The sequence below is a fragment of the Anarhichas minor genome, unplaced genomic scaffold, assembly GCF_050575085.1.
Source record: "Anarhichas minor isolate MPS153535 unplaced genomic scaffold, ASM5057508v1 ptg000079l, whole genome shotgun sequence".
Lineage (NCBI taxonomy): Eukaryota > Metazoa > Chordata > Actinopteri > Perciformes > Anarhichadidae > Anarhichas > Anarhichas minor.
The window spans coordinates 303,404-324,897 of record NW_027466525.1 but is presented as its reverse complement, the minus strand read 5'-3'; the positions used below and the strand labels follow the sequence as shown (position 1 = coordinate 324,897).

At 41.1% G+C, this 21,494-nt stretch overlaps 2 protein-coding genes across 2 annotated transcripts in view; one reads left to right on the top strand and one right to left on the bottom strand.

The window, feature by feature from the left end:
* The window catches only part of LOC142937998 (abnormal spindle-like microcephaly-associated protein homolog), a 34,891-nt gene that overhangs the window by 9,597 nt on the left and 3,800 nt on the right, over positions 1-21,494 (bottom strand). Inside the window, 5 exon segments of the mRNA XM_076081173.1 lie at positions 11,259-11,476; positions 12,214-12,266; positions 12,419-12,468; positions 12,624-12,661; positions 13,350-13,523. Of these exon segments, the coding sequence (XP_075937288.1) occupies positions 11,259-11,418 (160 nt within the window). The 5' untranslated portion in view covers positions 11,419-11,476; positions 12,214-12,266; positions 12,419-12,468; positions 12,624-12,661; positions 13,350-13,523.
* Positions 994-6,922, top strand: LOC142938075 (targeting protein for Xklp2-B-like). The gene is made up of 13 exons (XM_076081281.1): positions 994-1,070; positions 1,304-1,366; positions 2,624-2,720; positions 2,849-3,118; positions 3,526-3,697; positions 3,783-3,921; positions 4,442-4,649; positions 4,733-4,816; positions 4,922-5,095; positions 5,193-5,339; positions 5,422-5,527; positions 5,727-5,893; positions 6,064-6,922. Exons 1-13 carry the CDS (start codon positions 994-996, stop codon positions 6,172-6,174), a joined length of 1,815 nt encoding a protein of 604 aa, XP_075937396.1. The 3' UTR covers positions 6,175-6,922.

Below are 21,494 nucleotides of genomic sequence, written 5' to 3'. Positions count from 1 at the left end.
CTACTGTACTGTGTGTATGAATGGTAGAGTCCTGATGGGCAGGTGGCACCTTGCATGGTAGCCCCTGTCATCAGTGTGTGAATGGGTGAATGTAGTGTTAAAGAGCTTTGAGTGGACAGAAGACTAGAAAAGAGAAACAAGTACAGTCCATTTAGCATTTGTGTCCAAACCATTGGATGATGTCACGGTGACTCCGTTCACCTCTCATATCCAGTCAAAGCTTCAAACACACCAACCGACTGTAGCGCCATGTGACAAGTGGAGGAGGCGAGATTTATGTAGGCTGTGTTTTAAAAGCTTACTATGCAGGAATTGTTGCTAACCGTTTGTTAACACCACATTCAGAGTTTACCGCTCCTGCCCCCGGCTCAACTGCACCTGAGGCTAACGTGCCCAGTGTTCACCTTCAGCATCACATACTGTACAGCAGCGAGAGCTGCTTTTTCTCACCATTTGTGTTTTTTGTTGTTGTTTCGGAGCTGTGTTGGCCCTTTTTTGTAGCGTCCTCTTGGATGTGTGCTTGCACATGCCCGGCGGCTGTACACCCAGTGTGCATGCATAGCAAAATGAGCAAATCCAGGCAGAGGGTTAGGGTCTCTAAAGATAGACACCACCACACTGCTCTCGTGGGTCAGAGGAGATGATTGAGAGGGATTACTTAATACATAGTTTATTTTAGTGAATTGCTTCGGTCACAAACCGGGCCCAACGGCCATGACAAAAAAGGGAGACGCAGTTGATTAATTATTTATTAAGTTTAAAGTAATGAAAAAGACAAACATAAACTAACAGTGACATGTGAGGTCAGTCATTTCAGCAGTGTAAGTGAGTGGGTGGGTGCGTGTAAAGTGTGTCTGCAGTGTTGTATAGTGTAAACACAAACAATAACCGCAACCGAAACCTAAGTGGATGTCTCAGGAAGGAGCCAGAGACCAACTGAGGACCCAGAGGGTTTTTATAAAGGGTGCACTGCACACAGGGCCAGTGTTGTGAATGGCCTCAGGTGTCCCCACTCTGCCTGACGATCCTCTGCCACACCTGCAAGGAAAGCAGCCACACAGGCGGACAGGGTCGTCACACGTCATAGTATGAAAGTCAGGCTGGTTGTAAGCTGTGTGTGTGGCCCCTGTATAGTCATTGGTATACTTCTATTACAGTGTGCATTAATAGGTGTTTTTGTTTGGTACTGCTTTCGTGATTTAGATTAATTTACATATCAAAGGGTCTAACAGCTGTTTGTTTTTGGGGACTTGACCTATACTTGAGATTAAACATGTTTTATTTCTTCTTTCATTCCTTTTAGGGTTTCAAAACGTAAAGAGTTGACCAGTGGTCTGGCTCCACCACCATCAAAGAAACACAAAAAGTAAGATGCCCTTGACTGGTTTATTTTGAAGCCTTTACTGAACACCTGCTTATAAGGGACCCCGTCAATGTCTCCACGTTGTATTTCCTTTGTGTTTTATTTTTATTATTTTTTTTACTGTGGTTGTTTGCTCTAGAACTCCTCCTCTTGCCCAAAGATCCACTAGTGTCCTCCGTAGCAAGGTGCCGCAGAATACCAGGACAGCGCCCAAGACCTCTTCCGCTACTGCAAACAGTGAGTTTCTGTTGTGTGGTTGTATGCTGAAGGACTGGGGGGTCTGCTCTGGGCTCTAGCCTCCTCCAGTGTGCTAGGTTCATACAACATTCACATCAGACAGCCAAAGTGTTTCCAGCTGTCTAAGTGATTTGAACAGGACTGATGTTAAAGCTGTATTGTTGCTGATAATTATGTCCAAACAGACAATCGAAAAAAATCGAGCTCTGGCGGTGCTCTGCGCCGTAGTGAGGAAGTGAGAAACGGCACGCTTTTACGGTGATAGCTGCGGTTCTAGATCTCACTCACAGAGCCGATTTAAAGAGGAGAGAATAAAACCAAAATAAAAGAATCCCCAAAACAAAACAGATCTTTATCACTGCGGTGAGACGCGAGTGTTGCTCTCTTATCACCCGAAACTCGGTCGGCGAGACGAGGGTCCGCCACCGTGGTTTTAGTCTTTAAAGTGATAAGATCACAAGCTCCACGTCCACTAGCAGCGACGGATCTAATGTAAACAGTTAAAGCAGGAAATACACAATATAACGGGACTCCGTGGTCCTCAATGTTTGTGCAATAACACGTTATAACACGACCGTAACTTAACGTAACAAGATACAGGAATAACAACGACAAACTAATAGTCTAAATTAAACTAATGCTAAGTTAAGCACAGATACCAATGATACTCTTACTTTGAGAAGCTTCGTTCGGTGGGGTCTGTTTCCAGTGGTAGGAATCACTCGGTCCTCGAGGAGTCGCTGACTCTCGGTGGCGCGGCTTCTGAGCTGGCGCAGACTCGGCCTCCTCGCTGCAGAGAGGGGCTTTTAACTTCGGCTGAGAGAGGGAGAAACTCGTTCTTCTGCCGGCGGTGTGTACACAAAAAGGGTGGGGGAACGGGGCATAGAAGTTATCCGTTCTCGCACTACAGGATCCAGAACTCGAAAAAGAAAAAACACAGTCTAGTTCGACCAGCGAATGTAACATGTGACCTGAAAGGATTTGATTAGGCAAGCGCTTCCTTGTGGATCTTCTTGTTACCAGCGTGATGCCGAAAGGGAAGAGGCCTTGTGGACCTCCTTACACCAGCATGTCTGGACGGAAGAGGAAGAATGGCGTTCCGAGCCTGCTTATAAACCAGGTCTCGAACCCAGTGGGGGGCCCTTTCTTGGCCAATGAGGGACCAGGATCAAGTTTTGGCTGGAGCTGGGGGTGTGGTCATCCGGCTTGGAGTTTTGTCAGACCCCAGGTCAGGCGTTTTGGTGAAAGGAAGGGACGTGGGCGTTTCTTTGGTTGAAAGCACATGTGAGGGACTCAGCCAGCCAGGAGAGCAGGGTCAGATCCCAACAAGGTTTACTTCTTGGAAGTAAATCTGCATCACTTATTTCAGATCCACCACCAAAGAAGTTGGTCCTGACATCGACTGTGCCCAAAGAGTTCCACTTCAACACCAACACTCGTGTCAAGGCGACCGCCTCATCCAACGCATCCCACAAGGAAGTGGACTTCATCAATCAGCTCCGCAAAGCCTCCTCCCCAGTCAGTACTTCTCATATGCTCACACCTTTTTAGAATTCTAGTGTAACCTGGGGGGGCCAAAGTGTCAAACAGACCACGAATGGTTCACTTCAACATGGTTCAGTGTGCACACAACGGGCTGCTGGAGTAAAGTCAGATTAATTTTGTTTTGTTTCAACAAAAACAAAATTCCTTCATCACTAGATGGAAACCTATATAAAAACTGATCAAGAGAAATGAATATACACTCCTTGATGATGTTGCATGGCCCGAAATGTCCTCCAGCTCAGTTACAACATGAATCCGCAGTTTATTCGTAATTCTCAACAGTGAGCTGAGAGGAAAGTTAACTAGACATCCAAATGTACATGTGCACATTAAACCTGCACCCAATTTCTACCGTTGCTCTCTCCTTTTATTCTTTTTAGACAAAGGCTATGAGAGGCGCCACTGTGCCAAAACCCTTCAACCTGTCGACCAGCAACAAGAGAGAGGTGGAGGAGTCGGCTGCCTACGTGCCCATGGCTGAGCAGATAGAGCAGTTCCAGAGACGAACCCCTGACCGCTACCATCTGCGAAGTCGCAGCAGTCAAGAGAGAGGTGTGCAGGACAGTCGGGGCTAGATGTGGAGTTTTCTTCTGGGTTAAGTTTAACTTAAATGACTTTGGTTATAACTGTTTCCTAGGGCCAGCAGCGGTGAAGTGTGATAAGCTGAAGCTCACCCAGCCTCACAGCCCTCACCTGATGACCCGCCAGAGGAGCCGGCCAACCAACGTGAAGAGCAGTGCTGACCTGGAAGCTGAAGAGTTGGCCAGACACCACAAGTAAGAAGCTCTACTGAAGCCGTCCTCACGCAGCACCAGGTCTGACTGAAGCTGACAGTCGGAGAACGGCCAGAGGTGGATGCCTCGTAAAGCCGTGTTAAAATAACAAGCAGCGTGATCATTATTGATGCTGACTTTTCAACACCCACCTCTCACCTTCATGGTAGCCCCAAAGTGGGCTGTCCAACGGCCCTTTTCTTTACTTGGTTGTAAGCCAGCATGTTCCGTTAAACATCTGGTTAAATACTTACAGCTTTTCTACTTGTTCCTAAATGACTTGGGGAACCTTATGTTAGAACACTTAATCTTTGAAATAAGTATTTTTCTGTTGAGTAGGCAAGATTAGATCAGTAATATTTTCATGGATTTTACCATCAGAGCTCCAAGACACTGGAAACGTCTGGGCTGACTTTTGATAGAAGCTTGTGACTCTGGATTGTTCAGCGTTTACTCTCTAGCCTGCAGTGCCTTCCTGTCAGTGTTGAATATTGAATTTCCATTAAATATTGTGTTTACTCAGGTTTAAGTTCAAAGCCTTGGAGTTGAACAGGAGAATTCTGGAGAGCGTCCAGCACCTAAAGAGGCCGGCAGTGAAGGAACCCACTATACCCGAAGGCTTTGAGCTGCAGATTGAGAGACAGGCCACCAAGAAGCCTCAGGGAGGGGAGGAGAAGGCACACACCTTTAAAGCCCAGCCGCTGCCCAAAAAGATCCTGGAAGGTGTCGTGGTGAGTTTAAATCCTGCGAGGCTTTTAAGTGGATTGATTTCTATACCATGAATGTAGTAAAAAGGGTTTCCTCTCGTCAACAGGGACTGCCGGAGAAGAAAGTTCTGCCTCCTACTGTGCCAGAGTCTCCAACGTTTGCCCTGAAGAAGAGGGTTCGCATGGAGAAGGTCGAGGATATAAGGGCTCATCTGGTTGTTTTAATACTTAAAGGATAATGACTTTTCTTCAACTTAAGGTAACACTACCCTATTTTTCTTTTGTTTCTTGCTCAGGTCAAACCGCCTTCACCCATCAAAGCCCTCGCAGTGCCTCATTTCGGCATCCCCTTCCAGCCCCAGCTACAAGAGAACCACCATGTGGAAGTCTGTCCCTTCTCCTTTGAGGAGCGGGACCGAGAGAGGAGGGCGTTGAAAGAGAAGAAGCTGCAGGAAATGCGAAATGGAGAGGTGGAGATCCACAAACGCAACCCTTGTCCTTTAGACCGCCAGAGTAAAGAAACAACCACTAAATCACTCTCCTAACGCTTCCTCTGAACTGTTCCAGGTACCGCAGTTCAAGGCCCAGCTACTGCCGGACTTCGACACTGTGCTCCTCCCCGAGAAGAAGAAGCTGGAGCCCACGAAGCCTGAGCCCTTCAGACTGCTGCTGGATGAGCGGGGACCTGTGAGGGGCACTCGCTGGGAGCAGATGGTACGACACAATCTGACGGTTTAAAGTCAATAACCAACGGTACCTTGAAATTGAGTGCTGAAATTGAGTGCTGTTTCTGTAGGTGAAAGAAGAGCATAAACGAGAGGAAGTAGTATTCAAAGCCAGGCCCAACACGGTCACTCACAAAGAGCCTTTCCAGCCCAAAAAGGAGGCCCGGGCTTCAGTGGGTAAGTCTATTAACATGCAGAGCTGACCAACACCTGGTTTCAACGAGACCTGTGTGACCTGTAATATTGTGATGGTTTTAACATGGCCATCAACGGCTCAAAGCACTGAACACACACACTATTCAAACCTCGTGAAGAGAAGCGCTCTCTGTGCTTCACTTCCATCTGTCGTGGCACTAAGGAATGGATTCTTCCACAGTTGTGGAGGCCTTTGAGCTGTCGACGGAGCGTCGGGCCGTGGAGTGGCAGGAATACGAGCGGCAGGCCAGTGAGAAGGAGGCCCTCAGGATGCTCATGGAGGAGGAGCAGAGACGAGAGCAGGAGGAGAAGGAGAAGGAGGATGTCGCCAGGCTGCGGCAAGAACAGGTCATTGCCAAACTCAGTTTATTCCGTTACTGAGTGAGAGTCCTCAGATTGAAAGGGCTGCCTCCTCAGGAGACACTTAATGACTCTAAAGTAAACAAACTCTATTAAGAGGTGGAAGTCTTAGAGATTCCAACGTGATGTAACTGCATTTGTTTTCTTCACCTCACCAGGTCCACTCTGCTCAGCCCATCAGACGCTACAAACCTGTAACCGTGAAGAAGAGTGAGCTTCCTCTCACAGTCCCCCACTCACCCAACTTCTCTGACCGCTTCCGCTTGTGATCGGCCTGCCTCACTCCACGCTGTAGAGATCGGCATATTCTAAGCCTTCAGATGATTTCTCTTTCTGTAATTATTTTTACAAACTTTATTTTCTATCTTTTTTATCTTTTTTAACTTCTTTTAAATAAAATATTACCAATTATGGACATTTTCTTTAAAGTTCTTGCAACTTTACGTTCATATTTAATGCCAGTACAACACATTAAACTTCATCTTTAAACTTAGAAAACTCTAAATTGTGTGCTACTGTGTTTTATCATTTGTAAACTTTAAAACAGCTTATTGATTAGTGGTAACTGGTCGGAGTATGAAAGCATGCATTACTTACCTGCTCTAGGTTCGGTAATGGTTATTTTAGTTGATTGCAGATTAGTTTATTTTTAGTGTGCACCAGTAAAGCACAATTTTTGAAACCTGAAAATGTGAAAGTGCCTTCAAGCATCGCCAGCATTACGGCTGAAACGAAGCCCAGCTGTTGGAAGTTGATAACCTGGATTCAAACGGAGCCGCTGCAGTTTAAGAGATCAAGTTCCAAAGTGTTCATCGAGCTTAAACTAGTTTAATGTGAATCATCGGTCACCTGGTTCCAGATGTCAACATGTGTTCAGGAGTGTTTGTTACCCGATACAACGCTAGTCATTCTGCACATCAACTGACCAAACCTCCAAATGAATGCTCGTGTTGCACTGTAACAAGGTCCCCATATCAAAGTGATTTGTAAGTTTTGTGTTCACTACTTGTTCCTGCTGCTCCCAAGAAAAAAAAAAAGTGAATGCAGAATTTGAATAGCGCAAATATTAGACTTTGAAACCATCTATCTGGATGTCTGCAGCCTAAACTCTACGGTGGCCCTGAGAGCTCAACGCACTGCAAATCAAGGAAACATTACCACTTTGACAAATGCACAGCATTAAAAAAGAAAAAAAAAAAACTTTGTAAAAGGAACGAAATACAGAAAAGGACAAAAGGTTTTGACCGCAATACATTTACTGTCGGTGGAAAGAATGGCATTTTTGTACGTTGTTCCACGACAACGAGAATAAACGACAAAGAGGACATTACAACAGAAGAAGAAGACGTGAAGAAGAAGCCATGACTCATGTGGAGAGTTCAAAGAGCAAATTCACAGAATTCAAGAGAACTTTGACCTCCTTTGTGCGTTATTATCTGCGGCATTCGCACCAGCCGTAATCGACCTGCAGTGTGTTATATACGACTATGATGTATAACCATGCAGTGGCAGCCCTGACTGAACTTTAGAAAGAGGCTTTTACTTCATCCATGAGCCTGAAATACATCACACCTAAGAGAGTTGTGTGACATGGAATACTGCAACATGCAAAACAACAACAGACAAGAAAAGACTGAGTTTGTCAGCGCAAACCCGAGGATGCCCAGCTGACAATGGAATCAAGCCATGACAGGCGAGGAGCAAAGGAGGAAAACAGAGGGGCGGAGACTTTGAGACACACACCAGCTGAAACCTTTGTGTGTCATCAATGTGGCCAATCCGGAAACAGGAGAAGAGACTGCCACCAATCTGCATGGAACAAAGACTGGTGGGGAGGCTCAACAATCAGACTGAGGGGAGGAGCAGGCGGTGGGGCGGACCCCAGTGATGGACCATTGGACGCACACACATTACAACACAGAGGGTGAGGTAACTTTAGATTCTGACTATGACAACCTTGTAGATTCAAAAGACACATTATAAACTAGACAAACACCACTAACACCACATACCATGTGTATTCTAATGAAAAACTAAGGTTTTAGAAAGTTACCACCGATTATGTTAACTATTAAAAGGTAAAATGTTACATTTTTAGTTGACTCAGGAGCCACACATTCAGTTTTCCCTACGTCTGCTTTACCTGTCCCTTTACCTGTCCCTTTACCTGTCCCTTTACCTGGCCCTTTACCTGTCCCTTTACCTGGCCCTTTACCTGGCCCTTTACCTGTCCCTTTACCTGTCCCTTTACCTGGCCCTTTACCTGTCCCTTTACCTGGCCCTTTACCTGTCCCTTTACCTGTCCCTTTACCTGGCCCTTTACCTGGCCCTTTACCTGTCCCTTTACCTGTCCCTTTACCTGGCCCTTTACCTGTCCCTTTACCTGTCCCTTTACCTGGCCCTTTACCTGTCCCTTTACCTGGCCCTTTACCTGGCCCTTTACCTGGCCCTTTACCTGGCCCTTTACCTGTCCCTTTACCTGTCCCTTTACCTGGCCCTTTACCTGTCCCTTTACCTGTCCCTTTACCTGGCCCTTTACCTGGCCCTTTACCTGGCCCTTTACCTGTCCCTTTACCTGGCCCTTTACCTGGCCCTTTACCTGGCCCTTTACCTGGCTCTTTACCTGGCCCTTTACCTGTCCCTTTACCTGGCCCTTTACCTGGCCCTTTACCTGGCCCTTTACCTGGCCCTTTACCTGTCCCTTTACCTGGCCCTTTACCTGGCCCTTTACCTGTCCCTTTACCTGGCCCTTTACCTGTCCCTTTACCTGGCCCTTTACCTGTCCCTTTACCTGTCCCTTTACCTGGCCCTTTACCTGGCCCTTTACCTGGCCCTTTACCTGTCCCTTTACCTGGCCCTTTACCTGTCCCTCCCTAACAGAGTGGAAGGTATTGTGGGACTATTGGCTCAGGAGGCATACCAATTAGTGAGCCATACACAAAGCCTTGTCCTGTACACTAGATTATATCACAGCTAAAAACCTAATTTCTGTTGTCTGATTGCTCCCTATAAACTTGTTAGGAAGAGATTTGATGTGTGTATTTGTAGTAATCCTCACATCGGCCCTGATGGCCTGATATTGATCAGACAAAAATGATACAAACAAATGAAATAAGACCCAACAGAGCTGTTGTACATCTACGAGTGGTCTTTAGGACCATCTGTAAGCGGTACAAGCATCACACCTCACTGATGCTGCTTCACAACATTCACCACATGCAGGATGTTACATGCAGGCTGATTCCCTACTCAGCACACGTGTTACTTGGAGAGAGAGGGAGATAGAGAAGTTATGTATGATGGACATTTATTGGACAGAAAATACTGCAGCTGCCTCTGTTTCTCTGTCTCCCACACAAAATGAGTTGTTACAGGGGGGGTGGGGGGGGGGGGGGGGTGTCCACATGTATCATTGAAATGTGGCCCTTAAATTGGCATGGGGCCAGGAATGGAGGAGAAGAACATATCTGACTGGCTGGAGAGGCAGACTGAACTCACTGACTTAAGTCCCGGGGAGGATCCTGATAAACTGTACAGTAGGAAAGGCAATGTCTACAAGACAAGATGTGCATCATTGCCAGGAGTAAAAGAGTCACTCATCTAATGTTTGATAAGAGCACACACCATGGTTTCAAATGTTCCATCTGTCGACATGGCTGAGCTGTCCGAGGTGCCTCCTCTTTATGGTCTGCGCACAAATATGACGTAGGACTGGTGAGGGGGGCGACACCTCTGGTGATTCACCCACAATTTGATTTCTGTCCATGCATGAAGCAATAGCCACTCAAACAAGAGGCTATTGATGGTATTACACTCGTTCTTCAGTCTTTATTGAAGGCTGGTGTAATAACGTGATGATTCACCGGTGCACACACCAATCTTTCGGTGAAGAAAATGCGAGACATGAGGGGAACCGACTGAGTGACAATTTGTTCAAAATTTACAAGCAGTTAATGCTTTGGTGCACCCGCGAGCACCTACAATTTTTAATCCACACATCATTATGTCACTCATCCCTCCAGACACGACCCATTTTTCCGTTGGCCAATGCATTCTTTTTTTAGTACATGTGCACGATTTTGGTTTACTTCTCCTCTAAAGGAAGAGGCTAAATCTGGACCCGGTGTCCCCGGGTTATTATAAAGCCCTGGTGTATTTAGCAGATCCGTGAGACACAATCTGGCTAATTTTACACTTATAAAATGGTTCTGCCTTGTTACAATATGCTGATGACATCATAATTTGCAGCCCCACAGGAGAAGCATGCAGATTAGAGTAATTTACAATTACAGTTATCCTACTTATATTTTTGGCTGCAAATGGTCACAAGGCTATCCGTCAGATTGCAATTTGCTCTCAATAAAGTTTCATATCTGGGACATGTGATCACAGCAGAGGGCAGAACCCTCTCTCCCAAAAGAATACAGGCAATTAAACTGTGCCTAAACTATAAACTAAGAAACAAATGATGAGCTTTTTAGGAATGACGTCATAGTATAGACAATGGATCCCAAACTATTCAGAAAGAGAGGTGCTAAAAACTAATTCATTTCTTACCACTTGAGTTCAATTCGTCATTTTTTTCTCTGCCAGGAGAATCATGCGATTGGTCTCATGTGTGCCTGTGATTGAGTGAGTGTGCACCTCTGTGTCTGTCCACGGCTAATCTCACCTTCTGCTACAGCTGACTGCATAATATTTCAGTTATGGCTGCATTCTCAAGGACCTCTTGTGGTTGCAGTGACTCACACTTCCTCGAAAAAACTTTTATTGTCTGTTTCATACTGCCATCGACTGCCTGCTAACCCACCACTCTTAACAAACCCCCGGCCCCTAGTGACACCCCAGCTGAGTGCATCACCGACCCCCCAAGCAACTACTATGCGGCAAGAGACACAACGGAGGAATAACAGTCTGCGGTGTGTTTGGCCTAAAGACTAACGGAATGGACGATGAGTTTGGCAGCTAATGAAACTACCAGTACACACCCTGCTGAGTACCTCTCTGCAGCTGCTCTGTGGATCACTTTTACTGTTTTAGACGGTGTGGTTGGCTAACCGCTAAAAGCTAACGGAAGATTGAGCTGATTTCCTGCTGACATCACCGCTTGTTTTGAAGTGTGTTAGCCAATTGACTCTGGAGCCTCCCACTCCGCCCCTATCCTTTAACTATTATCTTTGAATTCATCATTATTTTCCCACATGTGATCTGTCTGGATCTGTGCATTTAGTGTTACCACCATTATAATGTATTTTTTTGCATGTCACCAGATGCAGCTAGTTTTACGCATTAATACGACTCTTTGTAGTTTTGGTGATTTATTCCTGAACACTGAAGACAGCCATGTCTTTACCGTGCTTTGTTTCACAGTGAGGGAGGTGGAGCTGACAGACTGCAGCATCCTCAGAACTCTTGATGTCGAACAGCGGCCCTGCAGCCTTCTTGCCAGCTGGCTGGAGGAGGCCCTCATCCCATTGGACAGTCCTGTACAGCAGCTCTGCCTCTTGAGCCATAACAAACACCAGTCCAGTCACAGAACACTGGAACACACCTGGACCAGGACACCTGAACCTGTAGGACACGGAAAGGACAAATGAATAGAAGAAGCATCTATTGGCCTGTTAGTCACATGATCTGTTTTCACTCACAGGTGTCCATGTGCAGCACAAACTGATCGTAGTGTAAAGCGTGACGACACCCAGGGGACAACTCCACTCTTATTTAGGGCGTTTTCAGACCCGTAGTTTGTTTGCTGTGTTGTCGATTCAGAGACTAACTTCGTACAGTGGTTGCATTTGCTCCTCGGTTTGTTTGTGTTCACACAGAGACGTTCAAGACTAATGCCATGTGAGAGAAAGCTGTTCTGTCATTGGTCAGACACATTAACGGGAAGATTCTTCTTGATTTTGAGCATCAGCAGCATCTATTACTTATTGTGAACATACTCACAAGACAATTGTTCTTGAGATGTTGTTCCCACTTCCCTCATCCCTGCCCACCTCCTCACCTGCATCTCATTCCCTCATCAACATCTCTATTTATATACCGGCCCAGACCCTTTGTTCTTCTGTCAGTTCCTCATCGTTTCAATGTCGCCTTTTGTGTTCAAAGCCACCTGAACCAGTACCTGAACCGTGAATGAATGCATGCACAGTTTTATTAATCAGATTTTTGTTTTTTATATGGATTCTAGAGTTTTATGAATAAGGTCCAGGTCCTGTTTTGACTTGCTCCCCACAGACCTTCGTTTAGAATCACAACTTGATGAACCGTGAAAGAAGCTGGAATAGTGTATTTCATAGGATTACCTGTATGAAGATTCAGCTGTGTGTTCAGGTGAGAATGAGAATGGAGCCTGGAACTAAGAAGGCACAAAGTTAGTTCTTTCAATATAAATCAAGTAACAAGCCACAGGTCTCTTTCCTCTGTTCCCCTGGTACACAATAATTACATTTACTCAGTAGAGAAACCTCAGTAAATAAACTTCACGCTCTTCAGCTGCTGCTCCCTCACCTCTTTGTCGGGCACATTTGTTTTCACATCCAGTTTGCCGTCGGCGTCACCTGATGGAGAGAAGAAGAGAAAGAGAAACATTAGCAGACAAAATTCTTCAAACAGCTCTAACAGAATTGAAAAATACTTTTTGTTACGATGAGGCTCATTAAGATCAGATTTTAATGTAGAATAGCTTGAATGGGGACATTCTTTCAATACTCACTTTGTTTGTGTTTCTTAGTGATCGACCTGTTATTCAACCTGTCACTGAATCTGTCGGGAGGAACACAATCCCAAAAGTTATGATCAAGTTTTAAATAATTGTTGGTTCTTTGAGTTAGCCAGCTTCATAGTCCTGATATGAAGCAACTAATCTGCTTTTTGATCAGGTCACATTCATGTTGTGAGCGTGCATTAGAGGAAATAACATCACAGGAAAACAAAACCAACTACCTTTATTCACTCTACTGTGAAATCCTACGACTTCTAACAACTTGCTTGGCTTTGCTTTGTCAGCTTTTATTTTATCGTTTGTGGAGAAATGAAACATCACAGGAAAGAAAGTAGAAACCCTTTTTATTGTCATATACATATACACGAAATTTGACCTCTGCATTTGACCCATCCCTGTATATAGGGAGCAGTGGGCTGCCAATGACAGGCACCCGGGGAGCCGGGGGTTCAGTGTCTTGCTCAGGGACACTTCGATTGTGGCACATCCCAGTCGAGGATCGAACCGTTGACCCTGCGGTTACCAGACAACCCTCTTAAGCCAGTGAGCCACGGTCGCCCACATCAAACCATCGAACTGCACTCGATGGTAAAATCTCTGATTCTTTGGTCTCAAAGAGAGAAAAAGGAGGGAAACCCTCACTGTGAGTAAACCGACCTGTGTTTTATTAACAACACTGCTGAACCAGCACGGACTGACTCGGACCCCCTCACTGACCTCAGAGTCTCCAGTCTGCAGTCTGGACTCTCCAGAAGGTCACACAGCAGCTTCTCTCCTGAATCCTTCAGGTTGTTGTAACTCAGGTCCAGCTCTCTCAGAGGTGACGGGTTGGACTTCAGAGCTGAGACCAGAGAAGAGCAGCTGACCTCTGACAACTTGCAGTCACTCAGTCTGAATGAAGGATAAATGATGTAAGTTTAGAGGACAATGTTCATTCAGTATCAGGCGTTTAGAACGGAGACGTTTAGAAAATGGAAACTCCAAACACATGAGCTGAATGCAGGTTAAACACTGTGAGGTACAAGAAGTGAATAAGAGCTCTCATTAATACTAATGACAACGTGCTGCTGCTTCAATAAAGACCAAGTGACTTCACTTGAACTCTGCCAGCTCCATCTAAACTCATGTCAGCCCAACACAAAGAGATAAAAACACAGAAACTCATTTAAGATTCCACTCAAGAACACAAAGTTAACAAAGATACCAAATGTGTCAGGAGAACATTTTAGAAAATATGTGAACAGAAGTTATGTATTTTAGGAATAGTGGAGTCATAACATCAAAGCAGCTTCAGTTTAAGCATCAAATAGCTTCATAAAAATGAGCAAAAAGCAAAATACTGAAAACATTTGTTGTGTGATAGAGAGAGATATTTATTAATTGTGTTTAGTAACTTTGATCATTTACTGAAGAAAACCTGATGGAGAATACAAGATGAAACTTTGTGTAGTACATTAAATATTGTTTTTAATTTGAACCGGGTCCAGCTCATTCTTCTGATGCAGTAAGAAGCTCGCAGCAGAAGAGTACCTGCGGCCTGCAGGCTCCTTCATCCTTTGTTCTTAAAAACCTAACAAAACTATCTTGGTCTAGATTGTAGAAGAAGAAAAGCCGATCCGTCCGATGTGTTCTCTAAACGATATAAACAACGAGTACCATTTTGTTTTCTACTCTCCTTTTTTACCGTGAACACTGCGATGCTTTGTTTGGTCACAAACAAAGCATCAACACATAAAGGAACACTTCATCCTTCAGTTTATCACAAACATTCAACATCAACACATAAAGAAACACTTCATCCTTCAGTTTATCACAAACATTCAACATCAACACATAAAGGAACACTTCATCCTTCAGTTTATCACAAACATTCATCATCAACACATAAAGGAACACTTCATCCTTCAGTTTATCACAAACATTCAGCATCAACACATAAAGGAACACTTCATCCTTCAGTTTATCACAAACATTCAGCATCAACACATAAAGAAACACTTCATCCTTCAGTTCATCACAAACATTCATCATCAACACATAAAGAAACACTTCATCCTTCAGTTTATCACAAACATTCAGCATCAACACATAAAGAAACACTTCATCCTTCAGTTTATCACAAACATTCATCATCAACACATAAAGAAACACTTCATCCTTCAGTTTATCACAAACATTCAGCATCAACACATAAAGAAACACTTCATCCTTCAGTTTATCACAAACATTCAGCATCAACACATAAAGGAACACTTCATCCTTCAGTTCATCACAAACATTCAGCATCAACACATAAAGAAACACTTCATCCTTCAGTTCATCACAAACATTCAGCATCAACACATAAAGGAACACTTCATCCTTCAGTTTATCACAAACATTCAGCATCAACACATAAAGGAACACTTCATTCTTCAGTTTATCACAAACATTCATCATCAACACATAAAGGAACACTTCATCCTTCAGTTTATCACAAACATTCAAGTTTATCACAAACATTCAACATCAACACATAAAGGAACACTTCATCCTTCAGTTTATCACAAACATTCATCATCAACACATAAAGGAACACTTCATCCTTCAGTTTATCACAAACATTCATCATCAACACATAAAGGAACACTTCATCCTTCAGTTTATCACAAACATTCAACATCAACACATAAAGGAACACTTCATCCTTCAGTTTATCACAAACATTCAACATCAACACATAAAGAAACACTTCATCCTTCAGTTTATCACAAACATTCATCATCAACACATAAAGGAACACTTCATCCTTCAGTTTATCACAAACATTCATCATCAACACATAAAGGAACACTTCATCCTTCAGTTTATCACAAACATTCATCATCAACACATAAAGGAACACTTCATCCTTCAGTTTATCACAAACATTCAACATCAACACATAAAGGAACACTTCATCCTTCAGTTTATCACAAACATTCAACATCAACACATAAAGGAACACTTCATCCTTCAGTTTATCACAAACATTCAACATCAACACATAAAGGAACACTTCATCCTTCAGTTTATCACAAACATTCAACATCAACACATAAAGGAACACTTCATCCTTCAGTTTATCACAAACATTCAACATCAACACATAAAGGAACACTTCATCCTTCAGTTTATCACAAACATTCAACATCAACACATAAAGAAACACTTCATCCTTCAGTTTATCACAAACATTCATCATCAACACATAAAGGAACACTTCATCCTTCAGTTTATCACAAACATTCAACATCAACACATAAAGGAACACTTCATCCTTCAGTTTATCACAAACATTCATCATCAACACATAAAGAAACACTTCATCCTTCAGTTTATCACAAACATTCATCATCAACACATAAAGGAACACTTCATCCTTCAGTTTATCACAAACATTCATCATCAACACATAAAGAAACACTTCATCCTTCAGTTTATCACAAACATTCAACATCAACACATAAAGGAACACTTCATCCTTCAGTTTATCACAAACATTCAACATCAACACATAAAGGAACACTTCATCCTTCAGTTTATCACAAACATTCAACATCAACACATAAAGGAACACTTCATCCTTCAGTTTATCACAAACATTCAACATCAACACATAAAGGAACACTTCATCCTTCAGTTTATCACAAACATTCAACATCAACACATAAAGGAACACTTCATCCTTCAGTTTATCACAAACATTCATCATCAACACATAAAGGAACACTTCATCCTTCAGTTTATCACAAACATTCATCATCAACACATAAAGGAACACTTCATCCTTCAGTTTATCACAAACATTCATCATCAACACATAAAGGAACACTTCATCCTTCAGTTTATCACAAACATTCATCATCAACACATAAAGGAACACTTCATCCTTCAGTTTATCACAAACATTCATCATCAACACATAAAGGAACACTTCATCCTTCAGTTTATCACAAACATTCATCATCAACACATAAAGAAACACTTCATCCTTCAGTTTATCACAAACATTCATCATCAACACATAAAGGAACACTTCATCCTTCAGTTTATCACAAACACTCATCAACACATAAAGAAACACTTCATCCTTCAGTTTATCACAAACATTCATCATCAACACATAAAGAAACACTTCATCCTTCAGTTTATCACAAACATTCATCATCAACACATAAAGGAACACTTCATCCTTCAGTTTATCACAAACATTCAGCATCAACACATAAAGGAACACTTCATCCTTCAGTTTATCACAAACATTCAGCATCAACACATAAAGAAACACTTCATCCTTCAGTTTATCACAAACATTCAGCATCAACACATAAAGAAACACTTCATCCTTCAGTTTATCACAAACATTCAGCATCAACACATAAAGAAACACTTCATCCTTCAGTTTATCACAAACATTCAGCATCAACACATAAAGGAACACTTCATCCTTCAGTTTATCACAAACATTCAGCATCAACACATAAAGGAACACTTCATCCTTCAGTTTATCACAAACATTCAGCATCAACACATAAAGGAACACTTCATCCTTCAGTTTATCACAAACATTCATCATCAACACATAAAGAAACACTTCATCCTTCAGTTTATCACAAACATTCATCATCAACACATAAAGGAACACTTCATCCTTCAGTTTATCACAAACATTCATCATCAACACATAAAGGAACACTTCATCCTTCAGTTTATCACAAACATTCAGCATCAACACATAAAGGAACACTTCATCCTTCAGTTTATCACAAACATTCAGCATCAACACATAAAGGAACACTTCATCCTTCAGTTTATCACAAACATTCATCATCAACACATAAAGGAACACTTCATCCTTCAGTTTATCACAAACATTCATCATCAACACATAAAGGAACACTTCATCCTTCAGTTTATCACAAACATTCATCATCAACACATAAAGGAACACTTCATCCTTCAGTTTATCACAAACATTCAGCATCAACACATAAAGAAACACTTCATCCTTCAGTTTATCACAAACATTCAGCATCAACACATAAAGAAACACTTCATCCTTCAGTTTATCACAAACATTCAGCATCAACACATAAAGAAACACTTCATCCTTCAGTTTATCACAAACATTCAGCATCAACACATAAAGGAACACTTCATCCTTCAGTTTATCACAAACATTCAACATCAACACATAAAGGAACACTTCATCCTTCAGTTTATCACAAACATTCAGCATCAACACATAAAGAAACACTTCATCCTTTAGTTTATCACAAACATTCAGCATCAACACATAAAGAAACACTTCATCCTTCAGTTTATCACAAACATTCAGCATCAACACATAAAGAAACACTTCATCCTTCAGTTTATCACAAACATTCAGCATCAACACATAAAGAAACACTTCATCCTTCAGTTTATCACAAACATTCAGCATCAACACATAAAGAAACACTTCATCCTTCAGTTTATCACAAACATTCAGCATCAACACATAAAGGAACACTTCATCCTTCAGTTTATCACAAACATTCATCATCAACACATAAAGGAACACTTCATCCTTCAGTTTATCACAAACATTCATCATCAACACATAAAGGAACACTTCATCCTTCAGTTCATCACAAACATTCATCATCAACACATAAAGAAACACTTCATCCTTCAGTTTATCACAAACATTCAGCATCAACACATAAAGAAACACTTCATCCTTCAGTTTATCACAAACATTCAGCATCAACACATAAAGGAACACTTCATCCTTCAGTTTATCACAAACATTCAGCATCAACACATAAAGGAACACTTCATCCTTCAGTTTATCACAAACATTCATCATCAACACATAAAGAAACACTTCATCCTTCAGTTTATCACAAACATTCAGCATCAACACATAAAGGAACACTTCATCCTTCAGTTTATCACAAACATTCAGCATCAACACATAAAGGAACACTTCATCCTTCAGTTTATCACAAACATTCATCATCAACACATAAAGAAACACTTCATCCTTCAGTTTATCACAAACATTCAGCATCAACACATAAACAAACACTTCATCCTTCAGTTTATCACAAACATTCAGCATCAACACATAAAGGAACACTTCATCCTTCAGTTTATCACAAACATTCGTCATCAACACATAAAGAAACACTTCATCCTTCAGTTTATCACAAACATTCGTCATCAACACATAAAGGAATACTTCATCCTTCAGTTTATCACAAACATTCATCATCAACACATAAAGAAACACTTCATCCTTCAGTTTATCACAAACATTCATCATCAACACATAAAGAAACACTTCATCCTTCAGTTTATCACAAACATTCATCATCAACACATAAAGAAACACTTCATCCTTCAGTTTATCACAAACATTCATCATCAACACATAAAGAAACACTTCATCCTTCAGTTTATCACAAACATTCATCATCAACACATAAAGAAACACTTCATCCTTCAGTTTATCACAAACATTCATCATCAACACATAAAGAAACACTTCATCCTTCAGTTTATCACAAACATTCAGCATCAACACATAAAGAAACACTTCATCCTTCAGTTTATCACAAACATTCAGCATCAACACATAAAGAAACACTTCATCCTTCAGTTTATCACAAACATTCATCATCAACACATAAAGGAACACTTCATCCTTCAGTTTATCACAAACATTCATCATCAACACATAAAGAAACACTTCATCCTTCAGTTTATCACAAACATTCAGCATCAACACATAAAGAAACACTTCATCCTTCAGTTTATCACAAACATTCAGCATCAACACATAAAGAAACACTTCATCCTTCAGTTTATCACAAACATTCAGCATCAACACATAAAGGAACACTTCATCCTTCAGTTTATCACAAACATTCAACATCAACACATAAAGGAACACTTCATCCTTCAGTTTATCACAAACATTCAGCATCAACACATAAAGAAACACTTCATCCTTTAGTTTATCACAAACATTCAGCATCAACACATAAAGAAACACTTCATCCTTCAGTTTATCACAAACATTCAGCATCAACACATAAAGAAACACTTCATCCTTCAGTTTATCACAAACATTCAGCATCAACACATAAAGAAACACTTCATCCTTCAGTTTATCACAAACATTCAGCATCAACACATAAAGAAACACTTCATCCTTCAGTTTATCACAAACATTCAGCATCAACACATAAAGAAACACTTCATCCTTCAGTTTATCACAAACATTCAGCATCAACACATAAAGAAACACTTCATCCTTCAGTTTATCACAAACATTCATCATCAACACATAAAGAAACACTTCATCCTTCAGTTTATCACAAACATTCAGCATCAACACATAAAGAAACACTTCATCCTTCAGTTTATCACAAACATTCAGCATCAACACATAAAGGAACACTTCATCCTTCAGTTTATCACAAACATTCAGCATCAACACATAAAGGAACACTTCATCCTTCAGTTTATCACAAACATTCATCATCAACACATAAAGAAACACTTCATCCTTCAGTTTATCACAAACATTCAGCATCAACACATAAAGGAACACTTCATCCTTCAGTTTATCACAAACATTCAGCATCAACACATAAAGGAACACTTCATCCTTCAGTTTATCACAAACATTCATCATCAACACATAAAGAAACACTTCATCCTTCAGTTTATCACAAACATTCAGCATCAACACATAAAGAAACACTTCATCCTTCAGTTTATCACAAACATTCAGCATCAACACATAAAGGAACACTTCATCCTTCAGTTTATCACAAACATTCAGCATCAACACATAAAGAAACACTTCATCCTTCAGTTTATCACAAACATTCAGCATCAACACATAAAGGAACACTTCATCCTTCAGTTTATCACAAACATTCGTCATCAACACATAAAGAAACACTTCATCCTTCAGTTTATCACAAACATTCGTCATCAACACATAAAGGAATACTTCATCCTTCAGTTTATCACAAACATTCATCATCAACACATAAAGAAACACTTCATCCTTCAGTTTATCACAAACATTCATCATCAACACATAAAGAAACACTTCATCCTTCAGTTTATCACAAACATTCATCATCAACACATAAAGAAACACTTCATCCTTCAGTTTATCACAAACATTCATCATCAACACATAAAGAAACACTTCATCCTTCAGTTCATCACAAACATTCATCATCAACACATAAAGAAACACTTCATCCTTCAGTTTATCACAAACATTCATCATCAACACATAAAGGAACACTTCATCCTTCAGTTTATCACAAACATTCAGCATCAACACATAAAGAAACACTTCATCCTTCAGTTTATCACAAACATTCAGCATCAACACATAAAGAAACACTTCATCCTTCAGTTTATCACAAACATTCATCATCAACACATAAAGGAACACTTCATCCTTCAGTTTATCACAAACATTCATCATCAACACATAAAGAAACACTTCATCCTTCAGTTTATCACAAACATTCAACATCAACACATAAAGAAACACTTCATCCTTCAGTTTACCACAAACATTCATCATCAACACACATATTTTATTTCATTTTATTGTATTGTTTTGTATTTTATTTTATTTTATAAGATTTTATTTTATAAGATTTTATTTTATAAGATTTTATTTTATAAGATTTTATTTTATAAGATTTTATTTTATTAGATTTTATAAGATTTTATTTTATAAGATTTTATTTTATAAGATTTTATAAGATTTGCATCTTCAAATATGACGACAGGGGGCGGTGATGCACTATTGGATAC

Coding starts and splice junctions, on each gene's coding strand:
- LOC142938075 (XM_076081281.1), top strand. CDS start 994: ATGGCCTCAGGTGTCCCCACTCTGCCTGACGATCCTCTGCCACACCTG. Junction 1,071..1,303: donor CAGCCACACAGGCGGACAGG/GTCGTCACACGT, acceptor CATTCCTTTTAG/GGTTTCAAAACGTAAAGAGT. Junction 3,119..3,525: donor TCCGCAAAGCCTCCTCCCCA/GTCAGTACTTCT, acceptor TATTCTTTTTAG/ACAAAGGCTATGAGAGGCGC.